At 44.9% G+C, this 22,842-nt stretch overlaps 1 protein-coding gene across 6 annotated transcripts in view; it reads right to left on the reverse strand.

Moving 5' to 3' along the window:
- PTPN3 (protein tyrosine phosphatase non-receptor type 3) overlaps positions 1–22,842 on the reverse strand; it is a 120,097-nt gene that overhangs the window by 4,998 nt on the left and 92,257 nt on the right. For all 6 annotated transcript variants that reach the window (XM_019033544.4, XM_004048422.5, XM_019033543.4 and 3 more), the window contains 5 exons: positions 21,499–21,659; positions 8,229–8,319; positions 7,896–7,957; positions 5,974–6,120; positions 179–307 (listed from right to left, as the gene is read on the reverse strand). In XM_019033544.4, the coding sequence (XP_018889089.1) occupies positions 179–307; positions 5,974–6,120; positions 7,896–7,957; positions 8,229–8,319; positions 21,499–21,659 (590 nt within the window). The remainder of the gene's footprint in view (positions 1–178; positions 308–5,973; positions 6,121–7,895; positions 7,958–8,228; positions 8,320–21,498; positions 21,660–22,842) is intronic.

The raw sequence follows: 22,842 nt of genomic DNA on the forward strand, positions 1-22,842 counted from the left end.
GTGACTAGGGCCACTGTGAACTCTGGGCCCTGGCTCTTTGACGGGCAGTCTTGCGCACTTACTGACACGCTTGCCAGGTGGAAACAGAGGGCACACCTAGAAGCATGACCACCTGGGATGACAGTGGCCGCTGATTCAGCACCTGCCCCTCCACCGTGCCCCTCAGGCTGCGGCTCACCTGGGTGTTTGTGACCAGCATTTCTCGGGACACATAGGCAATGGTGCAGTCCTCTGACTGACACTGGATGTGAAAGCCGCCGTGGTCCATGACCTCGGGGGGATCCGGCCAGTACTGGTGACATTTGGTCTGTAAGGAACCACCGAGAGTGAGTGAGCCCCCTCTGTGGGGTGTCCCTGCAAGCAGTTAACCCTGGACAGGTGGACGAGTTAGGCATCCTCTCATGCACACCCGAGAGCACTGATGGGAGAAAACTAACTCAGCCAAGTCCATCAGCTGTTTCTCAGGGCGGGGTGGGGGCAGCCTGCCAGGGACCAGGCCACAGGTCTCCGCTCAGCCCCAGGCTGCAGCCTGGAGGAGGAGGACGCAGCGTCTTCATCACCAGGGGCCACTCGCTGGAAGAGCACCAGTGGCCTCAGATGCAGGACCTTAGCCTGTGAGCAACCTCTCTACCCTCCCAGACCCCAGCCCCTCAGGCCCCTCCCCGCCTCCAACGGCCCCTCCTCCTGCACCCCTCCTCCACCATTCTCCCCACCCTTTTGAGGGGGAGGCCTCCAGGCACAGCAGTTAAGGGCACACATCTGGTGTCACACACAACTCCGCTGGGATCCTTTCCTCCTCCATTTGTCAGCCAGATGATGTCGAAACAGTTGCTTAACCTCTCTGATTTTCATGTTTTCCACCGGGAAGACGGAGATGGCTCCTGCCTCAACGCTGGTGAGGCGGCCGGCATGGGTGTGCAGTACTTAGCCACTGTGGGGGGCAGGCTGGGGTGGCCATGACTTCTGTTGCTGTCATGGGTTACATACCAGCTTGAGTAAGAGTGATGAGTTTCCACAAAAACCCAGATTAAGGTACTCACAAATCGAGATGAATACCTTTCTCACTGGAGCAGCGTCTCTGAAGCCCTTGAAGGCTTTCTTAGGTGATGCCCTAAAGAGGTGATATCCCACACAGCAGAAAAGGAATCCAGGGCTACTCGGGATTAAGTGACTTGCCCAAGGCCATGAGGCCGCAGTGATGCAGTCCAGCACTCTTCCTATGGCACCCCAGTGTCTCTCAATATGGCTGCGCTGTCCGCACAGACGGGCTGATCCCACAACCCTCCCCGATTTCTATCCCTGCTTCTAAAATCTGCAACTTGTCCTGTAAGCCATCTTAGCACCTGCCTCTGGCTTCTAAGCAAACTTCAGGGCTAGGCTGTCCATCCCATCATAGATCCTTCTGTCAGTTAAATCCTAAGTCATTAAACAAGCATTTTCCCCTGAGCCTATATGTGGTTATAGCAACTTAAGTAAAAATTACATTTGTTCATGGTGGAAAAGTGGTATAACCATAAGACATATGTAATTTGTTGGTAAACAGCCTCTCTATTCTTACTTTCAAATTTCACAGTGAATACTTGAAACTAAACTATGCCGCTGGAAAACTGGCGTTAAGAATTTACTTGGAAACCTTAAACATGGGTAATTTTGGTTAGTAGCCATTCTGTGACTTTGCTTAGACATGACAGGTTAAGGGCTGTAGGGCCCAAGGCAGAGTTGACAGACACAAGCCCTCTCTCACCTCCTCATCTTCATAGGAAGGATAAATCCCTGCCCTGTAAGCTCCCAACGGTCCTGCCCACAGGGTAATTGCAGGGAAGATATTCTCTGACAAGATCAACCCATGCAAGGCAGAACTACCAATATCTGTACTGCCAGAGAGGCTCCCCTTATTCCACAGTGAATCTGAGCAGTACTAGACTCTCTCTTTACTTCTGACCAAATACAGATTGCAGTTCAATTTGGATCTGGAAAAACTGGGGGTGTAGTGGAAAGAACAAGTCTGTGGAGATCCTGAGTTTCAACCCTGGTTAATAAATTCTACTAAACATATTTGGTTAGTGATCTCGGGCAAATTACTTAACTTCTTTGAGCCTCAGTCTCTACATTAATGCTGCTGCAGCGAGGGGCGATGATTCTGAAGCTTAATATCTTCAGAACGGTAGATGCTAAGCATTGAATTGTGCCTTTCATGAACATGGCTTTACCTTGGCTTCAAAACAACCCTATGAGGTAGGTACTATGATTGTCTCTGTTTTGTATATGAGTAAACTGAGGCTCAGAGAATGAATCAATGTGTGTCAGATCACAGAGAGAGGAACTGGGGCAGAGCTGGAATGTCACAACAGGCCTGTGAACCCTTAGCTAGGCTGGTAATACTCTGGAATGACAAGAAAATGCACCTTCTTAGGGCTGTGGTTAAATTAAACAGTAACATATGCAAAGCTGAACATAGAAGAAGCACTTCTGGAGAAGTCGTCAATGGACAACGAAGATCACTGAAGCTAGGAGGCTGGCAACATGCTGCTGGGGACGAGACCCTGGGCAGATGCTGCCAGAAGAACTCAGAATGCCCTGTCCTCAAGGATTCACAAGCCTGAGTGGGGCCTGTTTCTCATTTCCAGTCCCCAGGTGTGGTTTCGAGAAGAGGCTTCAGGAAGGGAAAGCTGACCAGGGAGATGGTTTCTGAAAGGATGTGTCTTTCTGGACCAGAGGAAACAAGCCACAAGCTGGGTGGAAGACAAGCCATATGTCTGCTGTGAGTCCTGCTCTACTAAATGCATGATATGGGTGAACACAAATGGGACATACTGAAAATTTCAGCTCTCAGAGAAAGGGATAAACCTGCTCACTTGGAGTGACCGACTCCTAATCCAGAAGAACTGGTGGGTAGTGATGAAGATGAGATAGGAACTTAGGGATAAAGGGCTCGGGTCATCTGGTCATCCAAGGGTTTGTAACAGGAGAGGGAGGAAATATGCACCCTGGATTTCAGAAGAACAGGTTTCTAACGATGGATAACATGCCAAAGAAGGAGAGAGAGCACTATCTCAGGAAGATGGACCAGATAGGGTTTAGTGGGAGTCATGGGCCAAATTTAGAAGGCTTCATGGTGAAAAGCTTGCTTTCTTGCTCACTTAGTTAATAAACATCCCTGAGGATGCAGAGATGAATGAGACACGATGTGGCACTGTCCTCAAGGTGCTCTCGAATCGGTGTTGGGGGAATGTGGTGAAAAGAAAAGAAAGAGGGAAGTCAGAGACACAGGCGGCTCACACGGGAGGAGGAGGTAATGTCCTGGAGAGAGGGGATGGAGATCTCAGTATTGAAGGGCGAGGGTCTTCATCAGGTTGGCAAGGCAAGGATGGATCATTCAGGCAGAGGGAATGGGACACACATGGTCAAGAGGTAAAGAGGCACATGAGGTACCCAGGGAACGACAGACAGTACAATACACCTGCACAGAAGGTACCAGTCTCAAGGTGAGACTTTACGTGGTGCACCTGAGAAGCCACCAGAGAGTTTGAGCAGGGAAATGACAGGACCAGGCAACCCTCTGGAAAGGTATCGCTGAAAGCTGTGCCAAGGGATGGACAAGACCGGGGCTGGGGGAGCCTCTAGGCCAGGAAGCCACTAAGGAGGCTGCTGCTGCTGCTCCTGGAAGAGAAATGCAAAAGCTCTGAGAGAAGGTGAGGGTTTGGGGGACAGAGAGGGGAGACTGGCAGCGGCAGACCGTGGTGAGTGGATGTGGGAAGTGAAGAGAAGGGAGGGGTAAGACCGATTCCAGGTTCCTGGCTCGGGTGACTGGGCAGATGGGTGCCACTGGCCAGACTGGTGAGCTCAGGGCGTGGACCACCTGGGTGCAGGTGCATGGCTGACAGCTTCAGCTTCAGGCACCTTGTATGTGAGGACACTCAGGTAGATGTGTCCTATCAACAAATGAGCAGATGGGTCTGGGTTCAGGAGGTGGAAGGAATCAGTGCATAGATCCATTTGCTGAACCAACCAGAGGGCCTGATGAAGCCTGACTCAGAGATCAGTTCTCTGCCGAAGAGCCTCGTTGCCTAAGTGTGCATTTCACCAAACAGTGTGTTTAACAGATAACAAGAGCAAGGGGGATTATAGAGCTTTGTGCTGCCTCAAACCTCTTCCTGTCACCTCACATGATCCTCATGGCAACCCAGGGGCCCCTAATGTTGCCCAGAGCAGCAAACCTATCTGCCTCTGGCCCTGTGAGACAAGGAGGCCAGGATCCTGACTCACTATGCCACGTGGAGCACCCACTACTGGATGAGGCAGCCAGTCCAGGGTAGCTCATTCTTAATTCTCAAAACAATCCCAAAAGACAGGCATTACCACCTCCTTTCTAGTGATGAGGAAACTGAGGCTTAGAGCCCTGTGCAAGGTTAAACAGTGGAAAGCGGTGGTGCCAGAACTCAAACGCCTCCTCTGACCCCAAAGCCCCTGCCTCTGACCGCCAGTGGGCCAGGAAGAGTACCTGTATTATTCACGTGTAGTTGCAAAAAATGATATTTCTCTCCAAAAGAAACATCTCTGATGGAAAGTGAGGGAGAATAACTTATTCAATTGCAATGTTTCTAAGAAGAAACCCATGAGCCTCAAGGGAGAGCACAAAGAAAAACATTTTGGGTGGGAATTTAAAAAGGGAGAAATCAAGTATCTCGTGGGGGAGTGTCCTACTGACCGCTGGGGATATGAGGCTTCAAAGAAGGCTCTCTGCACTTGCAGACCTGAGAGTAGCACAGCGAGGCTGGGGAGCGGGGGTGGACTCCAGCCAGCTGCACACCTGCTGGGAGTCCCACTCTACTAAATGCATAGTATGGGAGAAAACAAATGGGAGATGCTGAAAGTTTCATCTCTCGGAGAAAGGGGCAAAGCTGCTGCCTGGAGTGATGGACTCCTAATCTGGAAGAACTGGTGGGTGGTGATGCGGACAGGTTAGGGCCTTCAGGATAAAGGGCTGAGGTCATCCTGTCATCCAAGAGTTTGCAACAGAAGAGGGAGGAAACATGCACCCTGGATTTCTGAAGAACAGGTTTCTACCAATGGATAAACAGGGGAGGTTAAGTTCCAGGGCCAGAGATAGTGAAGGGAATGCTAGACCTCAGAGGAGATGGGAATCTCTAATGCAGGAAACTGACAAAGCAGCTGGAATAGCTTCAGTGAGAAAGAAAGGGCTGGGAAACAAACCCTCCAGGTCACAATGGAGACCTCAAATGAGCTCAGGTGCAGAGTGGACATCAACAAAAAAGAGGGGCTGTCAGCAGCACGGAGCTGGCGGACAGCAGCCATAGGAGTGGCTGGAGGAAGCTGAGGTCTCCTGGATCACAGAAAGGGCCTTTTCTCCCAAGCTGGAAAAAGCAGAATGAGGGAAAGAAGGGGGCTGCTATCCAGGGCAACCAACCCTTAGGGTTATCAGACCTAAGACAAGAGACCATTGCTGGGCGGGGGGGCTCCCTTTTCTCTGAGGAGAAGAATGACCTTCCTGCTGAAAAGGCAGAGTCAACTTTACAGGGAAGAGAAGGGCAGACAGACAAGACAGGGACAGCGCTGAGCTGCCCAAGTGGATTCTATGGAAAATGGCACAGTGATATAATTTCTCCTTTTTACAAAGGCCACTGTTAACCTGGCACACACACTGCTCTTTCAGGACCAGCACTTGTCCTGAATGGGCAAGGCCACGTCACTGCAGGGGTTTTGGGGCACATGAAGTAAGGCTAGGGGAAGTGCCTTCTGGCTTGCTGTAATGGATCCAAGCTGGGACTGGGGAGGAGGAGGGCTGAGCTTCCCGTCACTAGGGGTGTATATTGGTTGCTCTGTAGAGGAGACTTAGAGTCACATACGGGCTGGACCAGGAGACACTGAAGACCCTTCTCAGCGCTGAGATTTGTGTTACACAGAGTAGGGTGTGACACTGCACACATCTGAATTAGAAATCAAGCTACTTACCCGCCCTCGTTCTGTGAGAGTCGTCAACATGACAATGAGTGACAACTTCTGATCCCAGACAACCTGCCAAAACTGTGCACAGGTATGTGGCAGGGGCCCCTGAGTGGCGATGTACTTGTTCACAAGGTTAGCAGCAGGAATTTCCATCTGGTAAGAAATTGGTAAAGTATTAGAATCTGTTGCTGCCCCAGGGTGCACAGGGAACTGGATTTTAAACTCTTCTACTTGCTAATTGATATTGCACCAGAAAAATTATCTCTTTATCAATTCACAGCCAATAAGGAAAATCAAACAAGTTATTTCTAAAACTTCTTGAAAAATATCTGACAACCACCAGCATTAGATCTTTAAGATAAAAGTGTGTGGTACTCAGTAGGCAAAAATCAGAAATCTATCTGTGAGACGGCAGAAGAGTTTAAATGACTTTCATTGCTCTATCCTAAATATAATCAATATTGGCTATCTGCATTTTCAGCCGTATGTACCAATCCTACCCCTAAGTCTTTCCCTATGCAGGGTTTTCTATCAAAATCTATTTACGTTTATTTAAAGCATAAATCGTACAGGTTTACACCACCAATTCCTGTTGCACTTTGCTTTCTGCATGGCTTCCAATGCTTGTATCATGAAGTTGGTCAATCTTGACATTAAATGTTGAAATTTTTTGAAATGAATGTTTCAGGTAGAAATATTCCTGCTCCATGTTTCCTTTTTGCCCTCTGGACTGAGTCCTTTTGACGAAAGAACACTCAGAACCTGTTGAGCTTTGGGCTGGCACTGGGATTCACTCACTCTCAGGTGAGCAAGGTAAAGGAAGGCTTCTAATTCATGGTTTGGCTGGTGCTTGGATAAATGGCTTCCTCAGTCCTGGGATTATATGAAAAGACTGGTCTTTATGGTATTGCTGCCCCTAATGTTTCTGATGCTCTGCTTTTAAGACACTGGGAATGTTGAAGTGAGGGTCAATGAATCCCACAGATGCTTTGGAACAGGTGGAATCACTGATGAGACCAGTTTTTATTAGGGCATTTCTTGACACTTTGCTATAACTTGAGAACTTAATCTGAGAAATCATCTGTCTATTTAGGAGTTGGCAGACCACATATCGCCTGAAGGCCAAATCTGTGTGCCACCTTGCAAGCTAAGAGCGGCTTTTAATCTTTTTAAGTGGTTACATTTCAAATGCAAAGATCACATATTACTATCTGGTTGGCTACAGAAAGTCTGACCCCAGGTTCAGATAGCATTAGGAGATATACCTAATGCTAAATGTCGAGTTAATGGGTGCAGCACACCAGCATGGCACATGTATACATATGTAACTAACCTGCACATTGTGCACATGTACCCTAAAACTTAAAGTATAATAATAATAAAATAAAAAAAAAGAAGGAATGGAAGTCTAGAGAGGCCAAGTAAGTTGCCCAAGATGCAATTTTAGAGAGAAGATGCGTTTTTAGAGAGAAAATAAGTGCTTTTCCCATAACATGTGAAACATTCCACTTTTTCTTTTTGGCTTATATGTACAGAGGAGGTTTTATTTTTATCATTTTTTTTTTAAGGCAGGATGACACTCATTACATGGAGAGAAACAGACAGTTTCATCACTGGCAAAAACAAACACCTGAATGGAAGCCACTCAGTACAGGGGCATGTGGATGACTGAATTAGAAACACAGAACAAGTCTGGTCCCATCTTCTGTTAGCTTTGTGACTTTTCAAATTATTTTAACTCTCCGAACCTTAGTTTTCTCCTCTGTAAAATGAGACTATTCTGCCTTCCCTCCCATGGCTGTTGTGGTGCTGAAATGCGGTGGTGAACGGGAAAGCACTGTGTCAACTGCAAAGCCCCACACAGGCCCTCATCATCGTTGCGACAGTGGTGAATGTGCTCTTTAGCATCATCCAGATTCCTAACTTACGTTCACGTAACTTGCGTTAATATAATCTTCATTTCCCTGCAATAATACCCGGGTGGTGTCATCTGTGGGGAAGAGAAAAATTTACCGATTATTCCGAGCATTATTTTTATCATACCAAGTAAACCAGAGTTCAGTTCCCAGCCCCATCTGCAGCTCTGCCTCATTAGCATAAACACTATTCCCCAACTGTTCCGAGTCTGAAATGGCTGCAATAAAGACGGTGGTGTTTACAGACACACTGAAAATCGTTCCAGAATACCAGACAATCTGTTTTAAAAAGGGAAACATTATCTCAGTGTAGGGGGGAAGGAGGCATTCATGCTGGATACTCACAAGGCAGCACATCTTTATATCGGTTTTTGTCCAAATTTTGAGGCAGCTTTGCAAACGTGATGGCCAAACCTGGCTTTTTTCTGTAGAGTTGCTATGTGAGAAATAGAGAAAAAAGCAAGCATTGCAAAAATCAGATGAAGAAAGTGTGAAAACATACTTTATCATTCACAGTACCAAAATCTTAACATTTTAAAGTGATTATGTGTTATATACTAAAAGAAAATCTTCCCAATAAGAAATTCTACAGTTCCATGAGAAACTGACTAAACTCTTTAATAATTTTTTTTTTAATTTGAAAAAATGCCATAGGAAGGGTCTGGGTCTCAGGTAATGGAGCATGGTAAGTGAAACCTTGTCTTTATGACAACTATTTGACAAGAGCTAAAAGCAACTAGATGTGGGGGAGGGGGGGAAGAATTATGGCTCAAAATTAAATGGAAATCATCTAAATTAGTCTAGAATCATTTCCCTTCAGTTCAATGTAGTGAACCACACCCTTCCTTTAAGAACGAGAGCATTTCATTCATCATTTCAGAAGTCTATTTCCATAGGAAAAACATTTATCCCAATATATAGTAAATTTCAGTTACAGAGGTACTTCCCTACACATGTAATCACTACGAAAAATCTCAAACAACACAATCTTTGCATATCTAAAGTCATGTATTAGACATGTTTGTACGGTATCTGATGTGATTTTCACAACAGCCCTGTAAGAGATATTAATTGTATTCTTATTTTGCAAGTTCAATGCTTTGTTTGAGATCACAAACAAGAACTCAGATCTGACTCCAAGGCTTATGTTTTCTTTTCTATATGACCGTTTTTTCCCTTTAATCCTTTCTCACCGGTGGTTTTTATTAACTCTATGGGAATTTAAAAACACAGTGTTTTCAGTGTTGGAAGTGATTTTTTTTTTGCGGAAAATTTGGGAAATTCAGACTAATATAAAGAAAAAAATTATCAGCAATTTCACAACTCTGAGATGAGCTTTTTGTATATTTTCTCCAGCTTATTTTTTCTGTGCCTACATGAACACAAATGAACAGAAACACATATATGTAAACGCATAATACATTTATATACTATGTTTTTAAAAGCAAAAAATGAGACTGAACAACATACTGGCACTTTTTTTTCTCTTCCTGAGACAGGGTCTCTCTTTGTTGCCCAGGCTGGAGTGCAGTGACGTGATCTCGGCTCACCGTAACGTCCACCTCCCAGGTTCAAGTGATTCTCGTGCCTCAGCCTTCCGAGTAGCTGGGACTACAGGTGTGCATCACCATGCCTGGCTAATTTTTGTATTTTTAGTAGAGACAGGGTTTGCTCATGCTGGCCAGGCTGGTCTCAAACTCCTGACCTCAACCGATCTGCCCGCCTGGACCTCCCAAAGTGCTGGGATTACAGGCATGAGTCACCGCACCCGGCTATACTGGCACTTCTTATGCTATGTTCTACTCAACCTAAGTGTCCTAAAAGAAGATAGTAAGTATTCCTTAGAAAAAGTTTCAAAGTCAAGACATTTGGAAAATATTTATTTTATGTTCTATGAATCTCTAACAAGACAAGTCCTGCAATGCATAATGCATACATTTGTTAAATTCTGATCAGCTAAACATATCTCAAGCTAATTTGGCCGTGGAAAATCTCAGCATCTAATGGAGTATTCTGGGAAATAACTACCCTAATTTTCAAGCTGCTTTCTCCTACTTATTATATAGTATCTATTTCCCCATGTCATTAAATATTATTTACACATATGATCTTTAATGGCTCAATAATCTAGTTTACTATAATTTTTATTAACTTTTATCTTACTTTTTCATTAGGCTGTTTTGAAATTTTTTTTACTCAAACTTCTAAGAAGAGAATTACTATACCAAATAATATTTTTAATGGTTTTTTTTTCTTTTTTTTTCTTTTTTTTGAGATGGAGCTTCACTCTTTCACCCAGGCTGGAGTGAAGTGGTGCAATCTCGGCTCACTGTAACCTCCATCCCCTGGGGTTCAAGCAATTCTCCTGCCTCAGCCTCCCGAGTAGCTGGGATTATAGGTATCCATCACCACACCTGGTTAATTTTTGTATTTTTAGTAGAGACGCGGTTTCATCATGTTGGCCAGGCTGGTCTTGAACTCCTGACCTCAGGTGATCCACACACCTCGGCCTCTGAAAGTGCTAGGATTTTTGAGTTTCGATACATATAACCAAGTTGCCCTACAGGGATGTATGATAAATTCACCAAATTGTGGCCAACATCCTTAATAAAGATGTGTTTGCAGTTTGAATAGGGACGGTAAAAAGGATTTTTCCCTCTATGTTTTTGCAAATTGTATTGTTTTGTAAACTGGCTTGTTAGTCTGTTTTTTCTCTTACTAAATAAATAAATTACACAGAACTCCCCAGAAGATAATTAACACGGAGAGTTTGGGTCATAATAATGGTGCTGTATCTTATACATTTGCCAAATGTCTAGAATTTCCAAACACTCCAAGAGCTCAGCTACTCACTACCTTTACAGTTTCAGTTCATAACCATCAGGCAGCTGAACAACTTCTTAAATAACTGCAGTCTCTAATAAACTCTGTGAGTTCATTTTAGGAATAAACTAATGATTTATTAGAGGTTTTGGGTTGACTCTGGCAGAAGGCGGGCACCTAAGTTAAATTTACCTAAATGGCATTTTAGTTCTAACTGATTAAGTGAGTATAATCAACAATTAAGTGAATATACAATTAAGTGAACATAGTAAAGCTAACCTGGTGGGAAAACGAGATTTTTTTTCAAACAATGAAAGTGTAAATAAAATCAACTTGAGGTGGTCTAGCAGAAAAGCACAGCTACAGAAAAAGGCTTTAATTACCATAAGACTTTAAATGTATCTCAGCAGTAATGATCTGTTGATACATTTGTAAAGTACTAAGATTAATCCTAGTAAGATAAATCATATATTAAAAAGTGTTATGGCAGTGTTTACATTTTTTTTTTTTTTCGAGACATGTTGCCCAGGCTGGGCTGCAGTGGTGCGATCTCAGCTCACTGCAACTCTGCCTCCAAGGCTCAAGTGGTTCTCATGCCTCAGCCTCCTGAGTAGTTGGGACTACAGGCACGTGCCACCACATCTGGCTAATTTTTGTATTTTTAGTAGAGACAGGGTCTCGCCATGTTGGGCAGGCTGGTCTCAAACTCCTGACCTCAAGTGATCCACCTGCCTTGGCCTCCCTAAGTGCTGGGATTACAGGCATGAGCCACCAAGCCAGACCAGGCAGTGTTTAAAATTTTTTAAATGTGCACACTCTGGGCTTTATCCAACAGAAATACATAAAGATACATGTCACGGAAGTTTCTCTGCAGCAAAATATTTATTCTCAGAAAACCAGACGCAGCCTGGATATTCCCCAAAGGTGAAGAAATGTTGACTTAAACGATAGTACGGTCTTACCAGAAAATTCTGTGCAAGTAATAAGAATACGACAGACCAAAAGTACAGATTTAGAAGGATATCTATTAAATACAAGGTACTGAATAATTTATACAATGATGATCATATAGTAGCAACACACACAGTGTATATAATGTGTAAAGACACAATCTTGTGTGTGTATGCATGTGTATATGATATATCTGCATGAGCACTGGAACAAGTATGGAAGGATACATAAAAAATTGTTGTTTGTAAATTATAACAAAGAGGAAGAAACTGGCCGGGCATGGCAGCTCATGCCTGTAATCCCAGCACTTTGGGAGGCTGAGGCGGGCAGATCACGAGGTCAGGAGATTGAGACCATCCAGGCTAACATGGTGAAACCCCGTCTCTACTAAAAATACAAAAAAATTAGCTGGGCGTGGCAGCAGGCGCCTGTAGTCCCAGCTACTCGGGAGGCTGAGGCAGGAGAATGGCGTGAACAGGGGAGGCGGAGCTTGCAGTAAGCTGAGATCGCGCCACTGCACTCCAGGCTGGGCAACAGAGCGAGACTCCATCTCAATTAAAAAAAAAAAAAAGTTGAGGGAAGAAACTGAAGAGGATAGGAGTCAGGAGACTATTTTACTTTGGTTATTTCTGAATTATCTGAATTATGGCAATGAGAATTGTTATTTTTAAATTCAAATGACTAAAGTGAGAAAAAGAAATACAACAAAAGAAATCTATTTATAAATTAAAAAGCACAAAATTTTTACAAAAAGCTAGGTGGACAAATCAAAGTTAAGGTTGTTTTGGCCTTTGGAAAGTTTGACAACACACTCATATTTATGTCTGCAAAGGCTAACACTGAATAGGACTGAAGCAACTTAGTAGAAACAGGATTTAAACATTTAGTTTCCTAAGTGTTAAGAGTTGGTTTTCGGCTGGGCACAGTGGCTCATGCCTGTAATCCCAGCACTTTGGGAGGCTGAGGTGGGCGGACAGCTTAAGCTCAGGAGTTTGAGACCAGGCTGTGTAACATGGTGAAACCCCATCTCTACTAAAAATATAAAAATTAGCCAAGTGTGGTGGCACATGCCTGTAGTCACAGCTACTTGGGAGGCTGAGGTGGGAGGATTGCTTGAGCCTGGGAGGTGGAGGTTGCAGTGAGCCAAGATCATGCCACTGCACTCCATCCTGGGAGACAGAGGAAGACCCTGTGTGTGTGTGTCTGTCTGTGTGTCTGTCTGTCTCTCTCTCTACATATATATATATATTTTTTTTCAAGTTCCTAATTTTTTTTTTTTTTGAGACAGAATCTTACTCTGTTACCTAGGCTGGAATGCAATGGTGTGATCTCGGCTCACTGCAACCTCCACCTCCTGGGTTAAAGTGATTCTCCTGCCTCAGCCTCTCGTGTAGCTGGAATCTGTATACAGGCATGTGCCACCATGCCCAGCTAATTTTAGTATTTTTAGTACAGACTGGTTTTCACCATGTTGCCTAAGCTGGTCTTGAACTTCTGCACTCAAGCAAGCCACCCGTCTTGGCCTCCCAAAGTGCTGGGATTACAGCCGTGAGCCACTGTGCCTGGCCTCAAGTTCCTAAAATTTATCGACTCTTCTCCAGGCCCTGTGGGCTGCTTGGCAGTCTGGTTATGAAACACTGCTCTGAGAAGGGGGAGGGACAGAGTGGAAAGTGAGTGTAGGAATCACAGGTATGTCTTTCTGGAAGGGTCAGGGATGGAATGGAATGAGTTAAGGCTTTGTGATATTGGCCAGAGTATGAGACATGGCTTTTAAGAGAATCTTCATTCTTTTTTCATTTTCCAATTCATCGGAAAAACAACAATTTGCTTTGGTTATTCCTGGGCTGAAGGAGTGTGAGGGAGACAACAGCTCCTGGCTGCAGGTCCCTTAGATTCTGTGCTAGAATGGGAGTCACCAGGAGGCTGAGAAGCAGGATCACAGGGATACAAAATGACAAAACCACTGAATTTTATGAAAAATTATTAATTTTTATGTCCTAAAATGCTTTGTTCTCATTCTATCAGAGTATAGTTATAAGAAGCTCTGAAGCTAACGGTAAATTATAAAAAGTTCGGCTAAGAGGGGTTGCTAAGGAACAACTGTATTGAAATTACAGTATCAATATCACCAGCTCTGGCCTCCAAAGACAAAAAATTTGAATGGCGGGAGCAGATGCTCTCCAGTGTGGTAGGGGTGCGATGGATGGGTTTTTGGCTTAAATATTTCTTCTTAGAACAAGTCACCTACTATAATATTAGAGAAGGCATCAGGTGACTCTAATCTCCTCACTCAACCAAAGGTGTGCAGCCTACTCACATCCCTCAGGTGAGAGCTTCACACACCCAACTGGCTCTAACCAGAGGATGCTGGCAAGGCCCAGCAAGTGGAAGCAAGCACTCCGTCAACTCTATGAACAGAAAAAGGGGAATTCCTGAAGGCTGAGAACCCAAGAAGGGGGAAGAAAAAGGGAAAAGGACAGGAAAAAAAAGGGGGACCGGGAATCAAGGAAACCATGGGTAAGGAGACAGCAAAGGCCAGAAGCAGACTGACTTTCAAGCCCTCCACAAAAACCCAGAGTCAACTCCAAGGAACCAAGTTTCAAAATGGCTGTTTGCTGTATCAGCCACTACGGCATTATCTTTATGGGGGCAGGAATCTCATTTGTTCACTACCACAAACCCCAGGCCAGCATTGTGCCTGGCACATAGTAGGTGCTCAATAAAAATTTGTAAAGTCAAGGAATAATGGGATCTGCTGCTTTCAAAAATGAGTGCCAACCATGTGAATAAAACACGCCCAAGAGAATTTCAAAGCAATTTCAGCTTTCTTAGACATAGTGCCCTATAACTAAGCTGAGGGTAACCCATTTTTCCCAAAGAGCCCACCCCAAGAGGTTGTTTTAGTACCACTTGGTAGACAAATTAACAGTTCACTACTCACGGGTAGCTCACCCACACTAGGACACCCCTTTTCCTTTGTATCTGACCCAGGCAGAGGGCAAGAGAAACCACCTAGCGGGGTCTTGGAGCCTCTACCTACCTTCCCAGAAAGGTTTGCTGAATTGAAATCATTGCTAGTAATTTTGGGACCTTCCATAGTGCCCCTTTCCAGACACAGTCCCAGATGCAGATTCTACTGCTGGCAAACCTAACAAGTATTCTTGCAGGGGCCCTTTCAGACAGACACACAACAGTAAGTTATGGCAGCACTTCCTTTAGCTGGGTTGCTGGCACTTGAAATGTAAAAGCTGCACACACGGTCATTCCAAAGCCTCCAGTTTGCTCCGTGTATCCCAGATACACATTATACTGATGTTTTCTTTCCGTAAAAAACAAACAAACAAACAAACAAACAAAAACAACAAACTATTTGGAAAACCGTTTTTAAAAATGCAATCTTTTGGGCCAGGCATGGTGGCTGATGCCTGTAATCCCAGCACTTTGTGTGGTCAAGGTGGGCAGATCCCTTGAGGCCAGGAGTTCTAGACTAACTTGGCCAACATGGTGAAACCCCATCTCTACTTAAAATACAAAAATTAGCTGGGCATGGTGGCGCATGCCTATAATCCTAGCTACTGAGGAAGCCAAGGCATGAGAATCACTTGAATCACTTGAACGTGGGAGGCAGAGGCTGCAGTAAGCTAAGATCACACACTGCTGCACTCCTGCCTGGGCCACAGAATGAGACTCGGTCTAAAGGGTTCTAATCTTGAAGATACAATTGCTCTCATTAATTTCTACAGGTGTCAATTTAAACCTCTTATAAAGTTTTCAGCTACCTCTGCCCTTCCAAATGCACCTTTTATAATTATCACAGGAGCCAGTGAGTCACTTGTTTTGACATTAATGGCTATCTTCTATAATGGGCAATGTAGGAGTAAGTAAAGTAAAAACAGGGGCCAGAAGAACAAAGATGGTTTCTGGTTTTGGTGAAGATGGTGGATGCTGAAGTTGAGGGACCGGGTATCTGAGTTTGACATGACCTTTGGTGGTCTCTTGTAGCCACTGCTGTAATCCATCAACTGGGGGATGCAGGCATTCTCTTGTGGTGTTCCTCATTTTCGAGTTCTTAACTAACAGTGGGCAAGGAGGCAGGGAAGCTGTGAGTCACCTGGTCACTGGATGAAAATGGACACTGGGATCCTTTGTTGCTGGGAAGCTGGTTCTCAAATAAAGGACAGGTTAGCATCATCACTTAGCTTTTATCCAGGAAAGTCTATACCAAATGCAGATCCTGTCCTTTGCTTAAATGGACACTTCAACTCAGGGAACATGTAGATTAATCTCCAAGCTTTTCTTAGGAACAAACAAAAACAAGAGCTTCCTGGAAGTGGTAATTTTGGGGTCAGTGTGAACCCCAATTCTGCTCCTTTACGTAAGAGAAAGAGGAACACCCTACCTTGGCTACACAAAGAGTATTTAGGCAGTTTGGGGCCAATCAAAAATACCACCAAACTGCTCCCATTGATGTAGGTCATACAGTGTGGCTACCAAAGGGAATGGCTAATGTTGGAGGATAGGGTGAGGGCTGGGTACACTCAGCAATGGCGAGTTGCCAACAATAAGTTAAAATTTTATTTATTTTTTTGAGACAAGGTCTTGCTCTGTTGCAGCCCAGGCTGGAGTACGGTGGTATGACCATGGCTCACTGAAGCCTCAACCTCCGAGGCTAGAGCAATCGTCCTGCCTCAGCCTCCCAAAGTGTTGGTATTACAGGCATGGGCAACTATGCCTAGCCTAGATATTTAACATATATTCTAATTGTGGCTCTATCTCTGACTAGTTGTGTGCCACTGGGCAAGTCCCTCAGCCTCTCTGATTTTCGTTTTCTCCATCTGTGAAAGGGTGATCCTCATCATGCTGGCCATATCGATTTCACAGTACTGTTGTGAGAGTTAACAGAGACAACATATGTGCACCACGCTTGCTAGGTTCCAAAGTGCTCTAGAAATGCTAATTATTAAGTGTGATTTTATGACAGCTGGGACCAAATGCTTTCTGGAACACACTTGTGATTGTTTACTGAAAGCCACAGGAGGGACTGGGGAATTCCCTTTATGAAAAAAAAAAAAAATGCTCCAAAGCAAGCGCTGATAGAAACCAGCTCTCGCAGAAGGGAATTAAGGCTACCCAAGGGCAGGTCTTCCGTGCCATGGAGTGGGTGGCGTGGACACCTGCGGTGGGCCCTGCTGGGGAACAGCCCCTTCCTCTTCCTACTCCTGTCCAGTGTACACCCCCATCAGCCAGGACGCCCACCTGCCAGCCACACTGGAGGAGGTAGAGAACCGGAACACCAGGACTAGACAACCCAGAGCTCCAAACCCAGCACAACAGTTACCTTTTTTTTTTTTTTTTTTAGCTCTTATCCTGGCTGGAGTGCATTGGAGCCAACACGGCTCACTGCAGCCTCAACTTCCCAGGCTCAAGTGATCCTCTCACCTCAGCCTCCCAAGTAGCTGGGACCACAGGTGTGTGCCACCATGGCTGGCTAATTTTTTTATGTTTAGTAGAGACGAGGTCTTGTTATGTTGCCCAGGTTGGTCTCAAACTCCTGGCCTCAAGTGATCCCCCTGTTTTGACCTCCCAAAGTACTGGGATTAGAGGCATGAGCCCTCATGTCCGGCCTGTGACCACCTCTTAGGCAGACATTGGGCATGTTCTACAGACTCTTGGTGCCTCCCTTTATTTATAAATAATAACAGCTATTACTTTTTACGGCACTTTGACCACATACCAGACAACACATTAAGTATTTATCTCATCTAACTCTTAAATGAACTCACAAGATACCCATTTTATATACAGGCAAACAGAGGCCACAGAGAGGTTAGGGGACATGCCTAAGGCCACACAGGAAGTGAGGGTAGAGCCAGGATTTAAAATCTGTCTGGCTCCGTGTAGGGAGACAGCCTCTCAGATATTTTCTAGCTCAGATGTTCTATTATTCTAATAACAACTCTCACACACCAACAGCATTTTGTAGTTTTCAAAGGTTATTTCAGAGTGGCTAAGAACCACCTCTTGAGTTGGCCAGCCTGGGTTCCAATCAGCCTTTGACATTTACTGTGAGACCTGGAAGAGGTCACTTAACCTGTCCAAGACTGTGTTCCCTCATGCCTACAACTGGGATAATGACAGCATCTATATAGGGCTCTTGTAAGAATTACCTAAGGTGATATCCTTTAAAGCCTGTGGCACATAGTAAGTGCTCATGAAAGCTTCCCTTTCCTACTAGTTTCCCATTTTATCTGGTTTCCTTTTCTATGCCTCTCCTCTGGCTGCTCTGTAAGACACCATTCTCGCACCTGTAACAGTGGTTTTCACATGACGGTCTGTTTAGCCTAGGGCTCCCTGGGGGCCAGTGAAGGAAGACTGAAGAGGCTGGGCTTTGAGGACCCTACTGGCTCCATCACAGGTCACAGAGCAGACCTGCTTTCATCTGTTCTGTATTTTGGAATTCTGCAAATGATTTTATTAAAAACAAGGGTTTCCTACTTAAATATCCTACTTGAGGAACTGTATAGACAAAAATGAAGGAAACGTGTACACACTAAAACGCAACCCTAAAATGTATACGTTCTCCGTTTCTTATGCTATCATCCCACCATACCCTCCAAAGACAAAGCCTCGGATGCACAGCAGTGGTTCCGGTTGGGTCTTCACCTCCTCTCCTCTGGAACAGCGTGTGCATCAAAACAGCTGCTGATCTTGTTAAAAGTATCAGTATCTAGGTCCCATCCTGGTGCTGCCAATCCAGTAGCTGTGGGCGGGGCCTTGATTTAATAAACTCCCCAGGTGATCTCCATACAAGTGGTCGGAGGGTCACCCTCTGAGAAACACAGGTAGGGGACAGGGTGGGTATTTATCTCTAATGCCTTTGAAAACTTTTAAAAAAGTTGAACATTTTTCAAGGGAAATCACCTATGGGATTCCCATATGTAAAACACACCTCGAATTGGAGCCACCTGCGTGAAGGAGGTTTCACGAACACCGAAAACACCAGCCTTTGGCTTTTCCTCAGTGAGAGCCCACAGCGCCTCCTTGTGGACTATCTGATAAACTGGAACCAGTTCTCGCGGGGCTGAAGGACGGTGGTCACCTAGAGGCATTGCCCAGGATCTGCACTGCGCTGTCCACTCAGGTAGACCTGTCTCTTTATGCTACCTGATACCCCATGAGCTTTGTCTGCATTTGGGCTGAGATTTTCCTGGAATATGCTCCCCCCACACACTTAATCCTAATCACCCCTTTATTAATCCCACACATCTCACTCCAGGGATCTCCTGGAGTCCCCTCACCTCCAGTTGCTGCAGAACATACATTCTGTATAATAACATCTTACCCTGTCTTGGTCTTCAGCTGTTTCTGGGACACATGATGTATCTCCTAAAATACACTAAAATTAGACTGTAAACTCCTTGGGGCCAGAAACTCCCCTCTCCTTCCCTCATCAGGTTCCTCATCCAGGGGAAATACCCAAGACACACTCGCTAAATCAACAAACAAACGACTTCTCACTGCCTTTCCTGTCCTCTCTAATACCAAAAAACCGATATGCACTGTGACTGGCTCTTAAGTTCTTCCTTGTTTCGATTTTGGAGTGTGTAAAAATATGAATGAGTTTTACTGCTCAAAATGTGAACTTTTTTGAAAGGCAAGGCCAGAGAAGATAACCTCTACATTTCCTTTTTTTTTTTTTTGTGAGATGGAGTCTTGCTCTGTCACCTAGGCTGATCTTGTCTCACCGCAACCTCCACCTCCTGGGTTCAAGTGATTCCCCTGCCTCAGCCTCCCAAGTAGCTAGGATTACAGATGCCTGCCACCCCGCCCGGCTGATTTTTGTATTTTTAATAGAGACAGGGTTTCACCATGTTGGCCAGGCTGGTCTTGAACTCCTGACCTCAGGAGATCCACTCGCCTCGGCCTCCTTAAGTGCTGGGATTATAGGCGTGAGCCACTGCAACCAGCCTACATTTTCTTCTTTTTAACCAAAAGTGTGAACAGCCTCCTGTAGGCCACTGAAAAAAAGGGCTATTTCCCTTTGTAGAATACTCAGTAATGTATCTATTAGTTCTACTCAAGTAATTATAGTTACTACCCTTTTATCCAGACTTCATTTGCATAAGGTACATAATTTTTGTTTTATATTGTGTCAAGATGATTAATTAAAAATTTTAAATGGCTGGGTGCAGTGGCTCATGCCTGTAATCCTAGCACTTTGGGGGGCTGAGGCAGGTGGCTTGCTTCAGCCCAGGAGTTTGAGACCAGCCTGGGCAACATGGCAAAACTGCATCTCTACAAAAGAATAATAAAAAACAAATTAGCCAGGAGTAGTGGTGCATGCCTGTAGTCCCAGCTACTCGGGAGGCTGAGGTGGGAGGATCACTTGAGCTTGGGAGGTAGAGGCTGAAGTGAGCCAAGATGGCACCACTGCACTCCAACCTGGGTGACAGAGGCCCTGTCTCTAAATAAATAAATATATTAATTAATTAATTCCCTGTTGATTGTTTTGGGGGGGAAGTCAGTCACCTTTACTTTTTGGCTTGTGGATTTTCGCTTTCTACTGCTGTTCAATGCACATTGCTTTAATGTGTTTTCGCATGCATCATAAAATCAATCTTTCACTCAAAGCTCTCTGCTTTGCATTCCTTCATTTTCAACATTCCTATTACTCATGCCTTCCTGAATTACTCTGCAGTCACACACATTTCACAAATGTCCGAGTTTTGCTTCTTTTTCCTTTATGTGGTTTTCTAATTAATAATGCATTGTTGATTTCTGTTCTTGAGTCCCATGTGAGACTCTCTTCCTGAATTTATGAACCCAGACTGTTGTTATTTCTAATGATGATCTATTTTCTTTTGTTGACCTATTTTATGCTTTTCAGTGTTATTTCTTTTATTACAGGAATTACTCTGTTTTCTTCTTCTTTTAAATAAATTTGGGAGATGGGCTGGGTGTGGTGGCTCACACCTGTAATTTCAGCGTTTTGGAAGGCCGAGGCGGGAGGACGGCTTGGGTCCAGGAGTTCATGACTGGCCTGGGCAACATAGTGAGACCCTGTCTCTATTTTAAACAATGACAACAACATATTTAAAAAATAAAAATAAGAAAATAAATTTGGAAGATGAACACATTCTATTTTAATTCTGTTAGTGATCAGTAAAACTGGCTTAAAAGCTGAGTTTCCTTTGGTTCCCTTTTGTTTTATAAAAAATGTCTGTGTGTACCTTTGTCAACAGCCTGAATCCTATGAATCATAGGTTCCCCTGGGGAAGATGGGGGTTTGAGTTTGGTTTCTTACTTGTGTTTATAGGGTTCTGGGCAACTTGGGAGGGCGAGACACTATGCCCTCATGGGATAACACTAATTGCTCCAAATTCCAGCGCATGGCTGGGGGTGGTCAGAGAGCTGGTTCCTTCACCCACAGCCACCTCTCCACTGCCTTCCACCGCTGGGAGTTTTGAGCTTTTGTGTTGGCAGTTAAATACACTCAGAGTCCCTCCTCCTCAGTTTCTGGCATGTTTCTCCATGACTACCAAATGTTACTAGAATAAGAGGGTGAGACAGAGTTCAGCGAGGGTGGCCACCCTGATCCCTGCTTGCTGCTCCGAGCCTGAGAAGGGGGCTGCCTGCTGTGCCCTGTTATCCACGACAAGCACAGGCCTCGCCCTGTCAGTCCTCAGAGACTCAGTTGACTGTTTTTGGTTTGTGAAACACACAACCATCTTGACCAAGGAAACGAGGGCTTGTGTCTCTGCCTCATTTCCTCCACTGCTCAGAGGCAGGGGCAGCCCAATAGGCGACATGGCAGTGGGATTCAGCCTCCAGAGGGTCTTACCTCAAACTGGATCAGCACCGTCCCGCTTTCGAGGCCCTTCTTTAGCTGTGCCATGGATCCCTCCAAAGTGTCCCCACCCTCCGGACACATGGGGAAAATGGCTTCGGGGAAAAGCTGGTTCAGTTCATCTTCAGACTTGAAGTCAGCAAATGAGCGGACAGCTGTAACGTACAAGACAGTGCATCTGACTTGTGTAGCAACACTCAGGTTTATCAGTCTCCCTCAAACAAATCACACCTATGACACCTGAATGCGGATGGTTCAAAACATCGTATTAAATGATTAAGCTACATGGTAATCATTTTCACCAAAGATACTACTTCTAGGTGAATGATTCAATATGTGTTAATTACATAAAATGACATACTAATCTTCCTGGTTAGTTTTAAATAATGGTGTTTAGCACTCAGAGGCTTTTGTCAAAGGTAAAGAAAAGAGAAAGAATGTTATTTAAAAAAGCATATTGTCTCTGCTTGCTCTTTCTGACCGGGTTATTCTTCTACCCATCCCGACTCCCCTTTCTTTCTCAGGTTTTTTCATTTACTTCCCTAAAATGGGCATTTCCTCAGGCATGAGGGTGAGGTCCCAAGCTTTCCCTGTGACACCATCATTCCTGAGAGCTCAATCCCTAACTCAGGGCCGTTTCTATGTGGGAGGCTCCCACGTAAATATCGTAGTCCTAGCATCTCTTCTGTGCTTCAGCCTTACCTCTTTAGTGCACGTTTTCCCTTCATGTTAAATTCAATACAGGTGAAAGCAAAGCTAGGACCACCCCCCCACAACTCCCAACCTTGCACAGGTGGGGATCCGGAGAGATCCGGTAAGGCCTCACGGAGGAGGTGGGGTCAGAGCTGGTCCTGGTGGCTCTGGACTGAGAGTTGTAGTGGGAGCAGAGCCGAGGCAGGAGCACAGCACTATGGAGTGTCAGCCAAATGTGTGAGGCAGGCAGAGACGCAGGGCTTTGCAGACACAACCTTCATTTACTTTCAGTATTTTACAGCTGTGCACGGTGTTCAAGGAACTTGACGTATTATTTTATAACAACAACTATAAAGACAACAGTGTGATGCTCAGTAGAGGCTGTCCTTCAAACCTCTGCTCCCATCAGGCAGCAATGCAGGTACTTTCCAGTCTAAGTGCCATTGATTGATTGATTGATTGAGATGGAGTCTCGCTCTGTCACCCAGGCTGGAGTGTAGTGGCACAGTCTTAGCTCACTGCAACATCCACTTCCTGGGTTCAAGTGATTCTCCTGCCTCAGCCTCCTGAGTAGCTGGGACTATACCCACATGGCACCACGCCTGGCTATTGTATTTTTAGTAGAGATGAGGTTTTACCATGTTG

This window comes from Gorilla gorilla, chromosome 13 (genome assembly GCF_029281585.2).
Source record: "Gorilla gorilla gorilla isolate KB3781 chromosome 13, NHGRI_mGorGor1-v2.1_pri, whole genome shotgun sequence".
Taxonomy (NCBI): domain Eukaryota; kingdom Metazoa; phylum Chordata; class Mammalia; order Primates; family Hominidae; genus Gorilla; species Gorilla gorilla.